The 22,625-nt window shown below is 50.5% G+C and overlaps 4 protein-coding genes and 1 pseudogene across 4 annotated transcripts; 2 read left to right on the forward strand and 3 right to left on the reverse strand.

The window, feature by feature from the left end:
- The first annotated feature begins 1,244 nt into the window (after positions 1 to 1,244).
- On the forward strand, positions 1,245 to 2,069 carry LOC112885279 (neural Wiskott-Aldrich syndrome protein-like). Its single transcript, XM_025950934.1, has one exon. It carries the CDS (start codon positions 1,245 to 1,247, stop codon positions 2,067 to 2,069), a length of 825 nt encoding a protein of 274 aa, XP_025806719.1.
- A 3,301-nt stretch (positions 2,070 to 5,370) lies between these two features.
- LOC112885281 lies at positions 5,371 to 7,971 on the reverse strand (annotated as a pseudogene).
- A 1,240-nt stretch (positions 7,972 to 9,211) lies between these two features.
- Positions 9,212 to 12,795, reverse strand: LOC112884216 (probable LRR receptor-like serine/threonine-protein kinase IRK). Its single transcript, XM_025949577.1, has 2 exons — positions 11,366 to 12,795; positions 9,212 to 10,833 (listed from the first exon to the last, which is right to left on the reverse strand). Exons 1-2 carry the CDS (start codon positions 12,718 to 12,720, stop codon positions 9,363 to 9,365), a joined length of 2,826 nt encoding a protein of 941 aa, XP_025805362.1. The 5' UTR covers positions 12,721 to 12,795; the 3' UTR covers positions 9,212 to 9,362.
- A 4,364-nt stretch (positions 12,796 to 17,159) lies between these two features.
- Positions 17,160 to 20,654, reverse strand: LOC112887758. The gene is made up of 4 exons (XM_025954021.1): positions 20,140 to 20,654; positions 19,582 to 20,026; positions 18,537 to 18,667; positions 17,160 to 17,988 (listed from the first exon to the last, which is right to left on the reverse strand). Exons 1-4 carry the CDS (start codon positions 20,257 to 20,259, stop codon positions 17,500 to 17,502), a joined length of 1,185 nt encoding a protein of 394 aa, XP_025809806.1. The 5' UTR covers positions 20,260 to 20,654; the 3' UTR covers positions 17,160 to 17,499.
- A 343-nt stretch (positions 20,655 to 20,997) lies between these two features.
- Positions 20,998 to 22,390, forward strand: LOC112887675. The gene is made up of 2 exons (XM_025953919.1): positions 20,998 to 22,029; positions 22,142 to 22,390. Exon 1 carries the CDS (start codon positions 21,524 to 21,526, stop codon positions 21,992 to 21,994), a length of 471 nt encoding a protein of 156 aa, XP_025809704.1. The 5' UTR covers positions 20,998 to 21,523; the 3' UTR covers positions 21,995 to 22,029; positions 22,142 to 22,390.
- The last annotated feature ends 235 nt before the right edge of the window (positions 22,391 to 22,625 follow it).

Raw genomic sequence — 22,625 nt, forward strand, 5'->3', positions numbered from 1 at the left:
GCAGCACTAGGGGAGGGGGGCAGGGGGCGGCGGCGGCCCTTGGGGAGGGGAGCAGGGGCGGCGGTGGCGCTAGGGGAGGGAGGCGGCAGCGCTAGGGGAGGGGGGCAGGGGGCGCGGCGGCCCTTGGAGAGGGGAGCAGGGGCAGCGGTGGCGCTAGCGGAGGGGGGCGGCGGCGGCCCTTGGGGAGGGGAGCAGGGGCGGCGGCGGCGCTAGGGGAGGGGCGGCAGGGGGCGGCAGCGGCCCTTGGGGAGGGGAGCAGGGTCGGCGGCGGCGCTAGGGGAGGGGATCCATGGGGGCCGCGGCAGTGCTTGGGGAGGGGGGCAGGGCTGGATCGGGCGGCGGCGGCCCTTGGGGAGGGGAGCAGGGGCGCTGGCGGCGCTTAGGGAGGGGGTGCAGGGGCGGCGGCGCCGCTAGGGGAGGGGAGACACGGGGACGGCGGCGGCGCTTAGGGAGGGGGCAGGGCTGGATCGGGCGGCGGCGGCCGTTGGGGAGGGGAGGCAGGGGGCGGCGGCGGCGCTGTGGGAGGGGAGGCAGGGGCGGGGGCGGCGCTAGGGGAGGGGAGCAGGGGGCGGCGACGGCGCTAGGGGAGGAGCAGGAGGTTGGGCCGGCGGCGGTGGCGCTAGGGGAGGGGAGGAGCATCGGGAGGGGAGGGGGCAGGAGGCGACAGGATGAGGGAAGGAGCAGGAGATCGAACCGGTACGTTGTAACGAGTGGTATGGTGTGTAATTATCTCGCAACTTCATGAGTTGGTACGAAACTAGTGTTTTTGGAGCACAAAAAATATGGATCTGGCCCTCAACTTCACTTTTTTCTGAGCTGGAGTTGGTGGAGCTGTACATGTTTAGATGACAATTTTATAGAGTTGATGGAGTGGAGAATTTTTATGGAGTGGAGGGCTCCCAAACATACCCTAAACAACCCCAGCTGGTGCCAACCCAGCTGGCCGGCTGTGCCAGGCCATACGGCAACTGCAACCGTGAGTCTTCTTCCATAAGATTTAGGGGAGCCTCCCATTTCAAAAAAAAAGGGGGCCTCGGCCCCACACGAGCTCAAGCAGACGCAGACCTGTACGCTGGCACCTCGATGAAGGGTGGCTTCCCCACTACAAATACCACGAGTTCACCGCCTTTCGAGCGTACTCGCCGCTGCGCTCCCCACCCGGCCACCCACCCGGCTTCCCCTCCCCCCACCGGCCGCTACTCATCCGCTCCTCCTCCCACCAGCCGCTACTGTTGCGCCCAGCCATGGCGACCGGCGCCGCTCTCGTAGGTGTCGTCGCCGCTGCCCTCCTCGTCGTCGCTGATGCGTCCACCATCGCCGTCTCCGAGGCATCGACGACCATGGGGCTCTCCCGCAATGCCTCAGCGATCGTGGGGGGCAGCTGCAACGTTTCGCTCGACGCGACCCAGGCGACGCTCAGCGACTTCCACTTCCACACCCACCTCGTCGAGGACAGCCTCAGCGCGCTTGGAAGAGTCCAGATGGTCGCCCCTGGGACTTCCTGCTTGGGCTCCATGGGCAACGTCCTGACCCGAACGACCGCGCCGCTCCAGCGCCCGAAGGCGGAACCGGCCGCACCATCGACGCTGCCAGTGCTGCCCCCCGCCTCCCCGCCCGCCTGGCCCTTCGACCCGACTGGCCCGGGGCAGCGGAAGTCGCCGCCCAAGCGTCGCCAACCTGTTCCGGTGCCAACGCCCCCCTCCGCCGAGCCATCGCCATCGCCATGCGCGGGCGCTCCACCGCCCCCGCCTCCTCCACCGACGAGGAACGGCGGGGAGCCGTCAAGGTCATCAGCGCCCGCTCCTCATCCTCCTCCCCCGCCGGCTTCGCCCTCTTCATCCCCGCCGCCGCCTGTGAGATCATCCGCGGGCAGGACCCTCCGACCGCCGCCTCCCCCGCCTGGCCCAGACGGAGGTGGGGCGGTCGCCTCTGCGGATGCTCCCTTCTCGGATCTACAGAGAGTGGTGCGAGCATTCCTGAAGGCAGCGAAGGCACTGTGCAAACAGAGGGAAGCCAGGCAGCAGCAGCAGAAGAGCAGCTGCTCAAGGAAGAAAAGCCTAGATGCATAAACATCTACCAAAACTGCAATTAGAAGGTCCGAGAAAAGTTGTTGCTGTTGTGCCGTCTGCTAGAGCAAAAGGAGAGTCAGAATGTGTTTTCTGTCAGAGTATACAATTTCTGAGAAGAACATATTGATGCACACATAATTTGAGTTCAGAGTGAAAATTGTTTCACCGTCAGACGTTCAATTCCTTGGAAGATGCAGATGACTACAGGGGATGACAAGTTCTCTAGATGATCGTGTAAATAGGAAGATGCAGGCCAAGTTTTGTTTGCTCTTTTTGCCTGAAGTTTATGCAAGTTTCTTTTGCTCTTTTCGCCTGAAGTTTTAGCATTGTGTTCGTAGTAGTATCAGACAGTTTGACTGTATGAAAATCGATTGGGCGTCTGTCTAGAGTTCAGAGCTAGTGAAAATCGTTTCACCATCAGGCTTTCAATTCCTTGGAACCAAACCGACTGCTTAATTGTGCTCCAAACCAGTAAGAGTATAAGATTGAAATCGAAAATACAGTCGTTGGATGCTGTTAGCACTACTGACGATGATACATCATGTCAGCAGTCAGCAGAAGGCGTGAAGTATGATACAAAGGGGAAAGGAAATGAAACATTACAACAGCCGCGTGGCTTCTTCTTCCTCAATACAGCCGCTGCCCCTATCCCAATTCCTTTTCTCCAATCCTGTCCCCCAATACTTCCTAATCGAAGCCTAACGAAAACTGAAGTGGGCATCCCGAACTGGATCTAATCTGCCTCTGCGTCCAAACTCCAACCAAACAGACGAAGGATGGCCGCAAACCAAAATACTAACTGGCAAAATTTGGCGCCGAACGAGTCACCGCCTGCGTCCCTGCTGCTGCCGCTCCCGTCGTCGTCCTCCTCCTCCTCCTCGTCAAAGCAAGTGTTATCATCGGCGCCGGTCAAATGGTTGCGCGCCTCGTGCCCGCGCTCCCCGCCGACCACCTGTGCCTCGCCGGTGTCGCCGATGTAGACGTTGAAGACGCACGAAGGGGCGGTGGCGGCGTGGTCGTGGAGGTGGGCGGAGCCGATGCAGTCTCAGCAGCCGGCAGGGAGCTTCTCTGCGAGCGGTGACCGGGAGCCGAGGGAGCAGCCGAAGCGGCACGGTGTGGAGACGGCCCCACGCACTCGGAGGAGTCCCGCGGACAAGTCGAAGTCGCAGGAGCGGCGAGACGTGGAGACGGCAGCGCGAACTCGCACTCGGGAGGTGCGGGGACAGAGGACGTCTTCGATGGCGTGCTGTGGGGAGACAGCGCGACTCGCTCGGAGAAGCACGATGCCAACGTCGCGGGAGATGACGCCGCGCGCCCGGGTATAGCTGCTGCGGTGATGGCGCTTGAAGCGGAGAAGACGCCGCGGTCGGAGGGGTACCACACCGATGTCGGAGACGCGGCGGGTAGCGCGGGTGGCACCTCGGGACATCTCGCCGCAAGGAGTCCCTCGGTGGGAATCCGCGGCGGAGGTGCGTGCTCCGATCCCCACGGAAGCGCGGGCACTGGGTCCGGGAAGGGACGCGCCCGGAGCGTGGAGCGGAGCCAGTGCGGCGCGGTCAGCAGAGCCCCGTGCCGACGTCGGAGATGCGGCGGGAAGCGCGGGTGGACCCTCGGGACATCTCTCCGCGAGGAGTCCCCGAGAGGTGGGAGTCCGCGGCGGAGGTGCGTGCTCCGATCCCCACGGACGCGCGGGCACTGGGTCCGGGAAGGACGCGCCCGGCGCGTGGAGCGGAGCCAGTGCGGCGAGCGGTCGGCAGAGCCCCGTGCCGACGTCGGGGACGTGGTCGTGCGCGTCGGCGCAGGGAGCCGATCCACCTGAAGAACGCTGGCCGGCGGTGAGGCGATGAACCAGCAGGTGGCAAGTACGGCGAGGAAGAGGCGGCGGCGAGCCATCGCCGCTGGTGTGTTGCGTGTACTCTGGGTGTGGCCGAAGCAATGGCAGTGCGCCGAGCTATGCAGGCACGCGTGCGCGAGTGAGACCGATCCATGGGCTAAATCCACCAGGGAAGAAGCACAAAAAGTCAGCAAGCTTATTTTTCGATTTCTCCTTTCTCCTCCTTTTTTCGTGTTCTTTAATCCTTGTAACTTAGAACTACACTGTGTTTCATTTTTCAAAATACTTACAACGAGTGGTTCTTAAAAATCTATGAAGAAGTAATTTAGCAATTTTCAACAGTGAGTTTCTAAAAACTAAATGCAACAATAGGGTGAAAATCAATACAACAACTTCGAATATATAATTAACAACCTCGCAAAAAAATAATATACAATTAACAAAGCAGCGTGGAAAGATTTGTGTGCTAGTACATTTTAGCATTGTGTCAATTAAAAATAACTCAATATTGTGTAAGGGGAAATAAACTCTTTTCTCCTTCCTGTAATCATGGAAGGTGCCCAAGCCGGCTGGGCCGAAGTCGCTCATATTGGCCAAATGGAAAGGCCCGGCAGTTGCGACAGGTGGAAGCTCAGGCTCAAGAAAAGGTTTGACTCTACAGCGACGTTGCGACACTGTGCTTCGCGGCGCTGAAGGATGAAGACGAAGAGCAGTGTGCCGCTCTGATGCGCCGCCGCGGCGGCGGAACGGACATAGATTTGGAGCAGTGCTGCTGCCGGCGGGCGGATGCGTTCCCATCCAACGCGAAGCTCGATTCTGTACCCGTGGTCCGTGGAGATAGGGGACGACGGAGGAGCTGAGCTTGGTGGTGCACTGGCTGAGACCGGCAACCGGTAAACAAAAAATGCCATGTTTCCTGGCCGATCTATGACTTAGTTCCTGTTATAGAAGAATTTCAGACCTGATGTCCAAAGTCGTGCACAATATGCCATCAAATCCGCAGAATTTTTGGTTCATGATACGCACACAAAAAGTGGAAATTCTTTTTTACCTACTAGAGATGTTAGCCCTTGCCTCTCATTTTTTATTCTCCTTTGTTTGGAATAATGATCAATCCTCCAGTGAGCGTCTCGCCCGAAAAAAAATTGTTGCAGTTACCAATTAGATAGCTGGGACTTTCCTTGCCAGCAACAATTTCATGTGGTTTGCTCTGCCTGACCGACTAATAGAGCAGCGAGATTTTTTCTTTTGTAATATGCCATCAATTTCGCTGTTCTTTTGTTCATAATTGACTATAACGGCAATTCATAACCTATTAGAGATGTGGGCAGTGTTTGAAGATTATGGTTACAATTACCATAGTGAAATACTGCGTCCTCACTGTATGAGCTGGAAAGCATCCATTCCACAATAAAAATTCAAGTATAGACCCCCAAAATTGCACTATAAATTGTTTTCTTGGCGAGTCTTGGTCTCCATAATATATCACATAAAGGTTCAGAAGCTTCGCATTGAGTACAGGCTTATTTCAAACCAGATACAGTTAGCCCTTTGCCAAGGCTATGGGCATATACAACAGAAACAAGCACAAGGAAGAAAAGAGAAAGAAGAAGGCATGTATGGGTATATCCATATCTACGGTGAAATTCCTACGATAGCTTGAAGAGGTCTTGGCATTGGCGGCATGTCAATTTCTAATAAACCCTCGAGAATTTGTACTACTACACCCATTGTTGGCCGATTAGATTCATTGTCCTGAATACACCAGCAAGCCACCTTGCAGACTCTTTCAGCTTCATCCAAGTTGGCATCACCATGTAATTGACCATCCAACAAACTCGCAACATCTCCGATGACAAGTTTACTTGCAACCTCCAGAGGGAAATATCCATCTTCATCACTAGTATTTCCGTTACATGATGAGTTCCTCTTTCCCGATATCATTTCAATCAACATCATCCCGTAGCTGTAGATATCCACTTTTGTTGTAATGGCCACTCGGCTGATCCATTCAGGTGCAAGGTACCCTATGGTTCCTCTCACCGTAGTCAGAACTTTGCTAAAATCCCTTCCTAAAAACTTTGCCATCCCAAAGTCTGCAATTTTAGGTATGAATGATGCATCAAGGAGTATGTTCTCTTGCTTAATATCACAGTGTATGATGCAATCCCTGCAACTCTCGTGCAAGTATGCCAAACCTCTTCTACTCCAAGAGCTATCTGGTAACGGGTACTCCAATTTAGGACCATGAAATGGATATGAAAAAGATGTGCATCAAGAGATTGATTTGGCATATGCTCATATACAAGCAGCCTCCTATCCCTTTCACTGCAGAAGCCAATTAACTTAACCAAATTGATATGTTGGATGATTCCAATGGAACTCACTTCAGCCCTAAATTGCTTCTCTCCTTGACGGACGCCATCAAGCCTCTTGACTGCAATAGCTGTCGAGTCAGTTAAGAAGCCTTTGAACACAGATCCAAAACCACCTCCTCCTATTTTCTCTGAGAAATTTTTAGTTGCCTTTTGAAGATCCATGTATCTAAAAGCAACAATTCCATTTCCACCTTGAGCATCATCGGATATGCTGAAAGATTGTTTCATCTTATCTCTCCACATTACTAGAAACCATGCCAAAAAAGCTGTCATTACAGCCAAACCTACGAGACTTGCAGCAGTAACAACCCCAATGATCATTCCCTTTCTCTTGTTATTTATCCAGCTTTCTGCATCTTTAGCAGCGATGCAAAGGTACAGGATTTCCCCATTACTGGTGGTTCCATCGGCGTAGCGTCTGGTGTTTAGCAAGTCCTTGTACCATAGGGAGCACCTATTGCCACTGGAATAGGAATATGCAGTGCATAAGCAATTATTCAGGCATGCTTGTGCGCATTTGGTCTCCACAGCCAATTGATGCAATAACGTTGGCTTCTGCAGGCAATGAAACTCCAGGCAAGGAGTAGAACCTATTTGTTGTTGCAGTTATGCTTGTGTTCATGGTACTGCAATCTAATGGCGTATTTCTTATGCACCCAACAGCTCGGTCACTTTGCTCCCATTCCTTAGGCGATCTTACTGAGAATCCCCTCATGCAGTCACAAGGTGGCAGTGTGTTGCTGTAGCATATAGTGAATGGTCCACAAGTAGCATATACATCATACTGATCTTGAGGTTCGACGAAGATTAGTGTCCATTCTTGCGCGTCCTCAACCCAGACGAGCAGCTTGAACTCGCCAGATATGTCCAAAAGGCTAACAACAATCATATTTTCATCTAACAAGTTGTATTGGAAGTATTCCTCTTTGTCGTCGTTGATAAACTTTCCATCAAATAGATCTTTTCCTGATAATTATGGCACTAAGTTGTAGTCTTGCTTATTCCATTGCAACCTAGACCAATACACTATCACTATGGATGTGTTGCATAGTTTGTAGACAAATTGGGCAACACCGGAAGGGTCTAATTCTAGGCAATAGCGCCCAGGAGATGGGTCTATCAAGCTCCTCTTGGAAACAAGGTGGCGGTTTAAACCGGTGATCTTATCTAGGCCAAACTTCACACCAGGGGCCAAGATGTCGGTAGGGTAATCAAAGCTCTGCCATAAGACAATGGAGGAGTTGGATGTATCCCTTAATACGAGGTTCCCGTTGTCCAGGAGCACGGCCGTAGTGTTCTTGGTTGTGATACCAGCACGGGAGGACCAGACCATCGATTTGGTGGCCTCGTTGAAGATGGCAAGGTTGCCGTCTTGGGAGATGGCGAGCTTTGACATTCTGTGAGGGCCTACAATTGGGCTCTCCCTATTTGCTACCCATATCGGAATTAACTGCGAGACCTTGTTGAACCATATGCCTAGGTACCGGCGCTTGGGGGTTTCCATCTCCGGGGAAGAGGACATGCTGCCCAGCGGGTGGAAGAAGCCGAGTGCGTACCTGCCGTTGCTGGAGACGAGCTTGGCATCGCCGACGAGCGTCTCGCCGGCTGAAATGGAATCCATTGTTGCAGAATATGCAGGAACATGCAGTGCTTGGAAGAGATGCATGAGGAGGATGAAGGCAAGATGCATGGCTGACGAAGAGAACGCAGGGAATTCTGGTTTGACGCTGGCTGATGCTTAGACGTGTTGGAGCAATCGAACCCAACATTGGGGAATGGAGATGAGGCGAACTAGTTTTTTTTTCATATATTGTATATAGCACTAGTAGTAGCAGCATAATAATGATTAGGCTGATAGCCAGTTAGTCCACGTCGATGGCGACGTTATGACTTGCTCTCGAGATCGAACTGGGTCACCTGATTGATTGAAGAACCAGTCACCCAGGAGTATATATATGTTCGGTGTTGAACCCTGTTCTGTATATCTCTCTCTTTTTTGAAAGATAATCCTAACTTGGGTTCCAACTCTTACTAAATGATAGGCGAGCAGATTGCACAGTGACGCGGTCTTCCTCGCCCGTCCTACTGACATCTTCTTTCATTTTCCTTTCTTTTCACAGTGCGGCCAACGCTCAGGGAGGAGGGTACGGTGACAAGTAAACGCTTGATGGGTTGACTCAACAACGAAAAGTCTGGCGCAGAAATCTTCGCTGACATTGTCCTATTCCTGCACAGATGGCTTTGGTTTTACCTTTTGTATATTGGTGTTTGATGGCGAACTGGTGTCCCAGACAGATGCTGGCAATGCATGGATCTGAGCTTGACAGATGGCCATGGATCGATCACGATCAGAATGCGTCAGCAATTGCATGGGTGGGGAAGCGGACGACCTAACCTGGCCCAGCTCAATCTATGCCGGGTACTCGGCACGGGCCGCTTCTGCACGGAGCAAGGCGAGCAATCGAAGGCCGGGTCGTTGCCTGTTCGCTCCTGGGCTGGATGCTCTCCTGCTCCCCCCAGCGAGGCAGGAGTGGCTGGAGTGCAGCGACTTCAGAGTGCGGACGCGGTGCCATCTCTGCAATCGTTATACAGTGCGTACATACATGCCAAGCAGAGAATGCACCCAGCTCGGCTAATATGGCATGGCACTTCTGCTGAAGCAGACCGCTGCTGCTGAGGAACAGTGGTGACTGAGCTGGGCAGTGAGGCCCGGCTCGTAAGGAGCGTCAACTGTCCATGACGAGCAGATACTGAATCACTGATAAACCATACGATCACCAGGGCGAGATGTACAGCCAGGGCGTGGGCAAAAATTTCTCCTGAAAGGACTAATTTAGTCTAGCCAGCCAATAACAGTATGAACCGAGCCGATCCACCATGAACTTCTTTTGCCCACAATTTGAAGCAGCACTCGCTTGGGCCACGAGTTGTTGAGCGCAAAGGGACCAATAATTTAAGTCTGAATAGAAGCAGCAGCTTTACATCCCTAAATATTGCAAACAAGCTAAGCTGACTAGCCACGTCCTAACTTACTTTCCCATCATGTATCTACCCAAAAAACGAATGAAGAAGAAATAGGTCTCAGACCAGATCATCCTCTGGGGTACCCTGCGGGCTCCTCACCATCTCAAGCATACTGACCACCTCAGCAATGTCCGGCCGTTGGGAAGGCACCTGCGACGTGCAAACCAACCCCAGCTTGATGATCAGCGTGGCCTCATCCATCGAGAAGTCACCTGATAGCCGCGGATCCATGCAGTCCTCCAGCCTGTCTTCTTCGACCGCGCCTCTGACCAGGTCAGAAAGCACAATGACGTCGTCTTCCAAGTACTCGATGGGCCTCCTGCCTGTCAGAATCTCAAGGATCAGCACTCCAAAGCTGTACACATCGCACTTCTCTGTGACCTTGACCGTTCTGCAGGTGAACTCTGGAGCCATGTACCCCAGCGCGCTCTGGATCTTGCTGCTCAGCACGTAGCGGTCCAGCATGGGCAGCAGGTTCACAAGACCGTAGTCTCCAACCCTCGGCTCACCATTTGTGTCTAGCAGGACATTACTGGACTTCAGGTTGAAGTGGATTATACCATGGCGGTGCAAGTAAACAAGTGCGCGGGCCACACCGATGATTATGTCAAACCTCTCCATCCATGAAAGCGAGCTCTCTTCTGAGCACTCATGCAGGTGCTGGTGCAAGCTCCCAGCAGGCATGAACTCATATATAAGGAGTTGCAGTGAGGAAGTCCAGTAGAAGCCTCTGAGGGTAACAATGTTATGGTGGCGCACCTTGCCTAGAAGCTTGACATGCTGCTTGAAGTCGTCCTCTGACTTGACCAAACTTGAAACTGTCAGCTTCTTGATGGCCACTGGCTGGCCATCTCTGAGCACTGCCTTATAAACAGTACCAAAGCCTCCACGCCCAAGCTCACAATCCTTATTCAGCAACGCATGCCCATCGGCACTGAAATCTGAGCTGCCTCTGCCGAACATGACAAGCTTGCCAGACTTTGCTTCATTTTCTGGAGATTCAGCTGATTGGCTATGGTAATCATCCGACAATGCAGTGGGAAGCGCAGAGCGGGGAGCTGTTGCACGGGCACGGAGGTTGAGCACTGTGATGGTGACCACACCGATGACAATGACTGCTCCGCCCACAATGGCGATGAGTGTGGAAATGCTCAATATCATCTTCTTCTGGTGCTGGTTACTCAGGTAACTTGGGGCAGCATCCGACAAGGGGTCTGATGAGGAGTTAGGGTTGAAAACAATTGGCTTTGGCATTACACCATTGCAGGAACTGTTCTTCTGTGAACTGCAAAGGCCGGCATTGTCGGAGATGAAAGAATAAGGGATGCTGTCAAAAAAGCGGCTGATGGGGAGGCTCCCTGATAGCAAATTGTGAGAGACATTGAAGACACGAAGGCTGGCAAGGTCAGAGAGTTCTGTCGGCAGGGTCCCATTCAGCATGTTCTCTGAGAGATCAACCGTTTGAAGACTAGTCAGGTTGCCCATGGATATAGGAACTGGCCCTGTAAGTTTGTTGTGAGATAGATCCCTGCAAAGCAAAAAAAGAAAAATTAATTACATGCCCATCACCTGAATTAGTGCCTAGCAATTCACAGAAGCGGTGCAGCATGTTTTACCTTGTTTGATGTAATACTCTCTCCATTTTTTAAATATATGACGTTTAGGACAAGCCAATTGCTTGATTTCTTTTAACTAATTAGCTTGGCCTAATCATCATATATTTAAAAACGGAGAGTACAATTTTTTAATCAGCAACAAAATTCGTGAGGAATTTGACTTGTGTTTTTTAGTGTATCCAAGAAAACCATGGACCAAGACAGTGGGATACAAGCAAAGCAGCAAGACAAAGATGTCACCCATGTTTTCAGTTTAGTGCTTCCAGACAGCAAGTAAGACATACCTATCGCTTTCTAAATGGTATCTACAACCTAGGAAGCAGAGAATCAGCAAAAAATAACACGAGAACAAACAAAAGGAAGCTAGTAGTCATCTAGTCAAGCACTAAACATGTATGCACAAGCACTAGCAACAGGGTAATGTCGACGAAAAAGATCACTTACAAAGCTATCAGGGAATTGCATGTGCCGATCTGCACCGGAATGCCTCCAGTAAGTGAATTCCTCCCCATCAGCAGCTTCCGGAGCGCCACCGCACTTCCAATCTCCGGTGGTACAGCCCCGTCCAACTTGTTCGCACTCACATCCAACACCTCAAGCAGCAACATCCGTCCAATGCTTGCAGGAAGGTGCCCCGACATGGAATTCGAGGACACGTTCAGGTACTGCAATCTTGCAAAGGTGGCAATCTCAGGTGGGATCGCACCGGTGAACCCATTGCTTGACAGGTCCAGTGCTGCCAGAGCAGCGGCAGCATCACTGGGAACCTTGATCCACCCTGACAGTGCATTGCCAGCGAACGAGGCGCGCTGCAGTGCCAGCCCGAACACCCACCACGGGAGCTCTCCGGTGAGTTTGTTCCGGCTGAGGTCAACCTCAACCAGGTTCTTGCAGCCCGAAATGGCGTCCGGGGTGTCGCCGACGAAGCGGTTGCCAGACAAATCCAGCCTCTCCAGCGCCGCCATCTCCCCAATCCACGCCGGGAGCTCCCCTGATAGAGCATTGCCACCGGCGCCGAGAGAACTCAGCCCGGACAGCCCACGCAGTGACTCCGGCAGCCCGCCGGTGAGCGAGTTGTGCCCGAAGTCAAGCGACTTAAGCAGGCCGGCCTCGCCGACGTCCGCCGGTATCTCCCCTTCGAGGAGGTTGTGGCTGAGGTCCACCGCCCGCAGCGAGCTGCTCCGCGGGAACCCGCCGGGCACGCTTCCGGAGAGCAGGTTCCCGGAGAGGTCCACCGACCTGAGCGACGGCAGCGACCAGATGCCGTCGGGGATGGGGCCGGTGAGTTGGTTGCGGGAGAGGTTGAGCGACACGAGCGACTCGCAGGACGCGAGCGAGGCGGGGATGCCGCCCGAGATCGCGTTCCCCGAGAGGTCGAGCGCGCGGAGGCGCGGGGGCAGCGCGTCGGGGAGCGGGCCGGAGAGGCGGTTCCCTGGGAGCTCGAGCGAGAGGAGCGCGTCGAGGCGGAGAAGCGCGGACCGCGGGAGGCGGCCGGCGAGCGACGCCGCGGGGAGCTCGAGCGCGGCGACGCGGCCCGTGCGCGGGTCGCAGGAGACCCCCGGCCAGGTGCAGGCGCGGTCGGCGTCCTCGGACCAGGGCCCGAGGCGGCCCGCCGGGTCGGAGAGGCCCGACTTGAGGACGACCAGCGCGAGCACGTCGTCGCTCACGGTGGCGGCCGCGGCCGCCCCGGCCGCCGCGGCGAGGAGGACCAGGACGGGGAGGAGGTGGTGGCGGGAGGCGACCGCCATTGCCGCGGCGTAGGAGGAGGAGGGGGAGGAGGTGGGCGGCGGCGGGATCATGGGAGGCGTGGTTCGTCCATCGATTGGACTGGAGCGGCGGTTCGCGGCGCAGATGCACTGTTGTCTGCTGTCCTTGCTGCCGGGCTGCTGGTTTCGTAGGGGGAGTGGGAAACCGCTTGCAATTAATGCTCCCCTGGCAGTGGGGGCCACCGTTTCGCTCGAGGTTGTTTCACAGCTCACCCAAGAGAAAGGTACGGGAGCGTTTTCTTTCAAACGAAAGGATACGGGATTATTTTGCAAGGCTAGTATACGATTTTAGCATTTCAAAATGGATTCTACTGGGGTGACGACACTCACGTCTGTTTCCACAGGTGATTCTCGAGGATTTTCATGTGCATGCATTTGATTCCATAGATTATGGGACATGATCACTTCTTTGATTCGAGGAGTTGGAAATTTGCAGAGACCGGAGGGTTCGTCCTTCTAGCTGCTGCCGCGGCGGAGCAAGATCGGCGAAATCAGGTGATGTGCTCGTGCTCATCTGGATCCAATGATGGTAAAGTATCTTAAAATTTAACCTACATAATTAAAGAACTAGATTTAAAAAGAATCCAATTTATATTTTATAAAATTTTAAGCTAAAAACATATGAGCTGAGTTGAATTGTGAAGATGGTATCAAGATCATGATCCATTACCATCCTATCTAAACCACAGACAGTGCGTATATACCATGTTATGTTGCCACATCATGTAGCCCTAAGCAACGGACGCTCTGGCTTCTAACTAATTAGATTTCATATTTTATTAAGCAAGCAAGACTATGTTGATATTTTTATGTATATATAAATTGTAGCATTTTCAAACTAAATTGACTTGCATGACATAAGTCTATCTACAACCAAATATAACGTGAATTTCTAGGAACCACAGAGGGTCGATATTGCTACTGTATTTGCTACTTTCGTGAGGGAATTAAAAAACCGCTTGCAAGTAATGCTCTCCTGAGCAATTGACGGTTGCCCCTAATACTGCAAGAGGTTTTAATTTTAAGCAAGCACAGAATATATGATTCTCTTTTTTAATTATGTATAAGATGTCGGTGCTTTGGAATCAACAAACTAGCATGATGTAAGTCTATAGCTGGCATAATGTATGTCTATCTGCAGCTTAGCATGAGTCGCGTGAGCGGGAGGAGGGAGAGGATTGAGGTTGCCACTGGGTTTCATGAGGGCAATGGAAAATATCTTACAACTAATGCTCCCCCAAGTAATGCATAGTGATCTTTTATTTCGCGTGATGTTTCACGTTTTACGCAGAGAAAAAACCAAGATTCTTTTTTTTTATGGTGGATACGATTTCATTGTCTTCAAATCTATGTTGTTGCCAAATTTTGCTGGTTTCATAAGGGAAGTAAAAAAACGCTTGCCATTAATATTTCCCTAAGCAACAGGTGTGGCCCCTCATGTCTCATGAGGTTTCATATTTTAAGCAAGCACAAATACTTGATTTTTTTAAAAAAAGAAAGATCATGCATAAGATTTTAGTATCTCAAAATCTTTGATGATAGCAAGTCTTTTTTAACGAGGATGACTCGTGACTGGGAGGAGGTGGTGGGAGAGGATCCATGTTGGCACTGAGTTTGTTGGTTTCGCAAATGGAGTGAAAGCCCCGCTTGTATTATTCTCTCCTAAGACTAGGGTAGTGATCCATCAACCTCTTCAAGGTTTCACGTTTTAAGCGAGCACAATTATATTATGTGATTCCTTTTCAATGATGATTCTTAAGATTTAGTTTTTTTAATCAAATCGATTGACTAGTAGTACTGTGAGGAGAGGATCACTATTTTCATAATGACAATTGAGGAGGAAGGTGGAGATATGGGAGTGGAGGGTGCTCATTCATTGATTGGAATATAGAGGTGGTTCATGGCACAAATGTTGTTCTTGCTACCTCATTTGCGGGTTCTGCAAGGAGTCGAAAACCGACTCTATACAATAGGTAATGGGTGGTTTTATAATCTTAGCACGCACATATACGTATTAAATTTTTAAGATAAGCACAAGATATTAGCAAATCAAATTGACTAACTAGTATTACTGATATCTATTTGCTACCGAGCATCCGCTATGTGCCTATATCTGCTTCCACCGGTGGTGATTCATGAGGTTTTTCACAGGCACACGTTTAATTCAATCATTATTGAACAAATTCCTTTTCTTTAGTTAAGGAGTTGGAAATTCGTAGAAATCGAGACTTTAACTTTAGCATTGCTAAACATAACGACCACCCACTCGTTAGGCCCGGCTTTGAACGTGGGAATCATGTGAGAATTTGACTGTTTGTTGATGTGAAATTCTTGGATCCGTAACAGGCCTTGGCAGCCAAGCTTATCCTTGCGTGGCTACAAATTGCAACCATTGTTTTTTGAGTGTGCAGTCATTTATTTGATCGTGAGCGTCCTTCGCGCTTGTATGGTACAAACTGCAACTTGCTAGTACTATTTGGACGAGGAGGAGCACGCAGTAGTACACAGTTGTTGAACAGTTGCAGTACCTGGCACAGGTTTCAAAATTCAGAGACCAAACGGGTCGGATGAACCGAGGGTGCTTTTTTAAATCTAAAGTTTAAAAGTGTCACATCAAAGAGAATCTTGTTATTTAGAAGTATTAAATAAAGTCTAATTACAAAATTAATTGCAAAACCCTAGGACTAATTCGCGAGATGAATCTAACGAGGTATATTAGTTTATGATTAGCGGATGATTACTGTAGCATCACTGTGGCAAATTATGGATTGATTAGGCTCATTAAATTTAAATTTATCTCGTGAATTAGCACCCATCTGTGCAAAAAGTTTTATAAACAGATTTTATTTAATACTTCTAAATAGCAAGATTCTCTTTGATATGACGGGTCTAAACTTTAGAGAGGAGAAAACGAACACCTAGGCTGGAGATTCCGAACGAAGATTGCATGCTGGAGATTCCGAACGAAGATTGCATGAGTGCATCAAAGTTTCGAAAAGAAAGGGGTTGGTGCCGGGTGTCAAGCAATTCGAATTTCTGACGTTCTCCTTGCCCTTTCACTCGCCGCAGGCCGCCGCAGCAGCGACCAAGCGGCAGCCAAGCAAACAGCGGAGAGAAATGGATGGTGAGGTAGGGAATGAAAGAGCCGTCCATCCATGCCAGCTCTGGTGATGTCCGCGGCCTGCCACCCGGACCCCGGAGCTTCATTGACAGAAGCTGCTGTATCCCACCAGGCCACCATGCAAGTCCAGTTGGTCCTTCAGTCCTGCTGCTGCAAAAGTTGCCATCTGATCTGGACATCTGGTCTCCACTCTCCACCCTAGCGATTGCGATTTGTTTTTTTTCTCCTTTTTGTCGGCAAGTCTTTATCCAAAAATTGAAAAAAAAAGATCTACACGAATCAAAAATTTTGAGGATTCTTACCAGACCTAAAGGCATTGTTCTTAGCAGGTCGATCATTTACAGATCAATCATTAGTTGAACGATTTCAGACAAATATTTGGTACCTATGACTATGAGGTTACCAACAAGGAGCACGGATATGATATCCCTAAAACGAAAAAAAAAATGCCCAACAGAATTTTAGCAGATAAAGCAGCAAATCACAAGGGATCCAAGGCAAAGTTCTGTCACTTTAGCAGACCAACATCAACTTTGGTCAGTACTGAAGTGGTCAAGTAGAAGCAGCCAATAAGAACATAATACCAGAAAGCTCAGGTATAACAACTTTATGCCTGTCCCAGAAAAACCTAACCACAAACTTACACATGAACTGTTGCGCACCAAATCTGAAGCCAGGCCGGTACCCCTGAACTAGGCCGGTGCATAATTGTATCAATGATTGGCGCTATCAGCCACTCTGGATTTCGATACAAGAACATGCTAGGGAGTAGAGACAACTCACTAGAGCATAATGTACAGCCGCAGTTCATGGTAGTGGCTCAAAACTCAAATACAATATTTGGGAGAAGTTATGTCCAAATGGAATGGGTATAGACAGCATCAACTCAAAGACATTGATAGACCAATCAGAACCATGTTGCAAACAGACTGCGACATACACCAAGCAAATGGAATTCAGAAAAAAAAAACACCCACCAAACTGTCTCTTCCACAGATCTTATCCGTAGTGTGTCGATATAACATGAAATGGAAAGGGCGAAGATGCAAGAGAATGGGAGCAGGCATAATGCAAAAGGTAAACGAACAAACAGAGAAAGCGAAAGGAAAAGGAATGCATGTGACTATGTGGTGACCAGTGGAACTGTAGTAAGGTCCAAAGGCCACCCACTAGCCCCTGCACCTGCACAACTCTAAAAGTGACAGTACAATGTGCATAGGTACTACCACAATTCAGACACAAGCTGTATCAAACATGTGTGAGGCACATTAGGCATCTGATATGGCAGCTCAGCATGGCCTGCTTCCAACTAGTCCAAGCATGCAGCATGAATGATTATGGAACTCAGAAATGTGTGCAATAAAGAATGATTACCTCCAACGAATCAAAATGTGTGTTTTGGTCATATACTAAGAAACTGCGCTATAGTGTTACAACCAGAAAATAAAATCAGAATTGTACCGCTAATGGTTTGTGTATCAGCTCAGAGGCAAAAGTAATAATGGGATACTATTGTACAAACCGTATGAAGAGAGGCAATCCTTCACTCGTCCAGGATATGGGTCACTTTGGCAAGCATGAGAAAATTCAGTGACAGGTTTAGTTGGATCTTTCTTTCCTGCAAGTTGTTCAGATGGAAGTATATCTTCTTTCTCACTTCACAAGTACATTTGACGTTCTGTTCAAGGAGCTTAGTCATCCCAATCAACATCCCAACCATCTTTGCTATTGGTCTGTGATCTCAAAGACAGACCATTTGCTGAGACACTGCTAGTAGGTTTTTTATCTGATGGTCTTGCAGGTGCTTCTTCATCATCCCAGTCATCGTCCCAGCCGTCTTCCCAGCCATCTGTGGTGCTTGTCGTGTTGTCCACCACTGCAGAGTTTGGTGCTTGAGCTCCCATCTCAAGCTGCTGGTAAGGGACCCCATCGTTGCCTCTTCTCTTTGCAAACTTACAGCAGGCGCACACAATGCCCACCAAAACAACAGTGAACACGAAAATGTAGGCTCCATATATTGGATTCAAACGTGTTGCATAGGCTGCAAACATTTGAAACTGCTGTTGCAAATCAGAAACCGATTGCCTCTTTACCGACGGCCTGACATGTATAGAGCAGTCCTCATTTCCACCATCTAAAGTAATATTCCAACCATCTGGACTGTTATATGTTATGCTGATCTGATGATATAAATTGGACCAAAAAAATTAGTGGATAAGAAAATAAAAATAACAGCGCATATGCTAAAATTTCAAACAAGAAAACCTGGAATACTAATAAAAAATGACCATATTTATATTAAGACAATATGCAATTAATCATCTTAAAATATGATAATCATGTTGTTGTGTCAGATATGTACGGAACAAAGACTCGACTCTTATGCTCAAAGGCCTAGTGTAGTGTAGTTAGTTTGGTAGGACATATGTGAATTGTCAACTCCAAACAGAATGCACAGGATATCAACCCAGTCTCACTGACACGAAAGCGCATACCGTTATACTACAGGTCCCCACATGAACACATGAAGTAAGAATAGAGAACTATGTTTAAGCCTTAAAGTAAAACCAACATATGCCACGCCATATTTGACCCAGAAATGAGTTTGCAGGTGCCTGAGCCTGATCGGTCGCTCAGGTAACTCCACCATCTAATTGACTACAATATGTAATACCTGTGTATTCAAGGAAACCTGGAGCGGATCTTGTAAAAAGACTAAATTGCATACCTGTCCAAAGGCACCATTGGCAAGATGTAGAGGCTTCTTATCAATATCTATAATTGGCGGCTCTTTGACAGTAACGTTAATCTCATTCTGCCCTTCATTCTGGACAGTAATAGCAAATGACCCAACTGAAGCTGCAAGAATAAACAAAAGGCCCATTTTATATAATCGATACTATGATTTCTCTGTCTATTGATATATCTCAAGGCCACAGAAAGAAAAGTCAAGTTTGTATCAAATAACTTCTTTATCATCCCTCAGAGAATCTCAGCTTATGTATCAATAGTTGTTTTCAGCATTGGTTCAAATTTTTGGAGTTACTATAAATTTGAACATAGCTATTAAGTATCAACCATTTAGTGTCACCTGACTTGTCCATAATGGCATGAATAGAAAAGGTGCACCCCTAGTGTCATTGTACAGGATATTTTTATTGTCACCGCCAGTGGGGCATGTCTCCTGATCTTCTGAGGAAAGTAAGACCAGTATATGAAAAATAAGATTTCTAGTAGGATGATGCACTTAGGTGGTAAACCATGGTATGACACTTGAGAAATGCACTTTATAAACTCCATCAATGGTTGGTTGAGCATATTATGTTTACATCGGAAAACCTTTGAAATTTCTACAAGTTAGGGATATCCAAGCCTGTTAACTATCTTATGGCCTCACTGTTTTCTTGATTTAAGACAACTTGACTAGTTTTAGCTACAAAGATAATGTGAGGCATTTCCCACAAAAGATTAGCACGATCACATCTGCGACTAAGAATCTCGTGGTAAATTTAAGCACCAAATTATGTATACAACAGGGAACACTAATAAAATTATTCTAAAAACACACATGAAATGAATCCCGTGGCTTTTACCCTTGCCAAAGTTAAATAGAAGATACATCTGAGCCTTTATGAGCTACCCATTCAAGCCAACATTCTTCTTGGTTCAGCTCAAACATCACTAACATGGCAATCTGATAACACAGGAAAATTCAGAATGCAATGGCCTAATGAATTATACTACTGAATTTCCAATAGGACTCAAGGCATTACCATTATCAGAAACCAGGCAAGCAGAGAATTCCTTTCCGGAGGAGCACTTATGTGAGGCATCACACTTCTCCATCACCTCCTTCATTTTATTCATCTCCTCCTCCTTCACCTGAATTCCTGTGTCCTCTGGGTTCGTCCCACCATTCACTTCACCTTCACCATTCGATCCTGGACCTCCTGGAGGAGGACTGGCCTTATGTGAATCAGTCTCCTTTGCCGGTGGTGGTGGCGGCGGCGGTGATGCAGAGGCCTGCGCCTCACCCCCTTCCTTTCCCTTCTCTGCCGAAGGTACCTTGGTATCCTTTGGTGGTGATGGTGCCGGCGGCAGCAAATTCTGATGCCTGTGGCTCTCGCTTTTCTGCCCCGCAGCCGACGAGTGCCCAGATTCCTTCGGGGGTTCGCCCTTTGGAGATCCGCCTGCAGGACCGGTGGGTGCAGGGGCGTCCTGGAGAGATGCGATTATGCAAACAACCTCTGAATGCGAATTCTCTTTAAAATATTGATGACGAGGACGCTAATCTAGCATGCTAACTTGGATTGCATGACAAGGTTTCTCACCTCGCCGGAGCTGGGCTTCTCGCCTTCCAGAATCCTCCTATCCGAACCCGAAGCAGGGTTAGGGAGCAGTGCCGCGGCGAGGAGGAGCACGACAAGCGCGGCGAGCCCGCGGGCGCCCATGGGCACGAGCCAAACCTGGCAGCGCGGCGGGAACCGAGGTCGTTACCGCGTCGTCGACTCCGGCCGCGCCGCGGAGACGGGGTATCACACCGGCCGCAACGCGCCGGCGGGTCGGCGAGAGATCCGAGATCCCCGGCGAGGGCGGGGCGGGGTGGTCGGATCTGTAGGGGGGATCCGAGCCTGGCCGACGCGTTCTCTGCCGCCTCAGCTCGGGATTTCGTGGGGTTCTATTGGTTCGGTCCCTATCGCTGCAGGCGGGGAGGAGGAGGATCTCGGGTGCGCGAAGAGGACGAGAGGAAGATTTGGGAGAGGATGCTTTCGCGGCTGCCGGCTTCCGCTGCCCGCCCGCGCGCAAGTGTTGACGTGTTGTTCGTCGCGGTCAGACTCCTGGCGCCCGTGGACCGTGGTGGCTTGGTCTCCGTTAGTTCAGTGGAAAATCCGTTCGAAACACACAACTTGTCTTGCGGTTTGGACCAAAACTTTGCTGAATTTTGTCGTCCGATACGGGCCAGGATGTCAGCGTGTTAGAGAAGTCTGAGAATGTACGTGCAGTGAAGCTGCTGCTGCTGCTGCTGCTGCTATCAACTCAGGGAAAGAAAGAAACAAAAAAAATGGCCTTATCCATCAACATGATGTCGATGGTAAATGGGGTATAGTGTTGCAGTAGCAGGTAGTGCTATTTCAGGAATGAAAACGGGCTTCACAAAGCATCAGATTGCTTGCAGCTGCAGCCTGCAACTTTACATCATGCTTTGCAAAAAGCGCACGGAATTTCCCCTGCCGGGGAATGAGAGCGACAGATCAAGAATCTCGTACAATACTGTGACGGTGCAGCCTTAAGGTAAGGGTGTTTGATCCCTTGCGTACACGTCCCTGAATAACGCTTGCAGCCGATGAGGGAACGAGATCACGACACGTCGACACACGAACCGTTAACCGAGCTGCCCTTTTTGCGATCATGCAGAGCTGCGAGCCTGCAAGACGGATCAGAGCCGTGCGATTTCAGCTGATAATCCTGGTGACCCGTGCAGAACAAGCTCGATCGATCGGCAGTGCACCGATCCCTGCCGTCCTTCCCACGCCAAGCTCGCGCAAGCTTTCGCGCAGAATATTGGCGTGGCCGCGGCACCGGGAGGGACCACGCTGGCCGCCCACGGCAAGCGTGCCTAAATACCGCGCGCGCTCGCGCCTCGATCGTCGACGGCCGCCGTGGCATTAGCATCGGTGAAGCGAAGCAGCTAGCATTGTCCAGTGTCCACTCGCCATGGAGGAGGGGAAACCAGGCGGCGGAGCCTGTGTGGCCGAGGACGCCATGTCGCGGTTCAGCCTGGACGCGAGCGCCGGGGGCCGCCACAGCACGCTGCTCGACGAGTACGAGCGGCTGGTGTTCGAGGCGCAGCTCAACCGGGCCATCGTCCTTCGCCGGTGCTACTCCGAGCCCAGCCCCGTCCGGGTCGTGCAGCCGCAGCACAAGCCGGATGGTGGTGATGGTGCGCGCACGCCGCCGGCGTCCGATCAGGGTCAGGGCGGAGAGGCGCGACGGCGCGACGCGGGCGGTGGGAGGTTCTGGCGGCTCCACGAGACGCTGCCCCGGTGGCTGGAGGCGCTGAGGCCGGTGCTCCGCTGGCTCAGGAGCGCGTGGGAGCGCCGGAGGAGGAAGGAGCCGACGGCGGACGCGGCGCGGCGCCCGCCGCCGACGGTGCCGCGGGTGCAGCTGCTCGACTACCTTCGTTAGCTGCCTATCAGTTTGATGTTTTGCGATGTGTGAAGGTCGGTAACCGATAAGCAAAGAGTCGCTAGCAGTGTACAACTGCACATTAACTGGGTCATGTTTTGGGAAAGATTGACGTCGATTGATGCTCAAATGTCCTTTAAGTTGCAGGGTACAGTGCCCAGGTGGCGGGTTGCTGGGCTGATTCTGTCGTGAGAGGATCCGATTCGTGATGACTGTCCAGCTGGCTTGGCGTGTGATGATTGAGCATGGGCATCTCTAAGATTTCATTCATGACTGTCCAAGTATGTGGAGTACTCTGCGACACGTGCCTATGCGTTGAGAGGGTCACCCTTCAAGTTCAACTAGGATCTAGGAAAAGAAAAACGGAAAAAAGAAGACCATACTTTTATTTTTTTAAAAAAAGGAGACCGTTAGAAATTATTAGTGTGTGATCAGTTAGTTTAAGCATATGATTAACATGTAGCTTAGTCAGTTGATCCCATCATTAGCAGATGCTAATGACGGGATGCGTGTGTACAGAAACGGACGTTCCGAAGGGGCCTATCCCTTCCGAACGGGCAGGCGCGACGTGTATATATATACATATACATATATCTATAATCGTACGTAGCTACTTTTACTATCAGTATAC

This window comes from Panicum hallii, chromosome 3 (assembly GCF_002211085.1).
Source record: "Panicum hallii strain FIL2 chromosome 3, PHallii_v3.1, whole genome shotgun sequence".
NCBI lineage: Eukaryota > Viridiplantae > Streptophyta > Magnoliopsida > Poales > Poaceae > Panicum > Panicum hallii.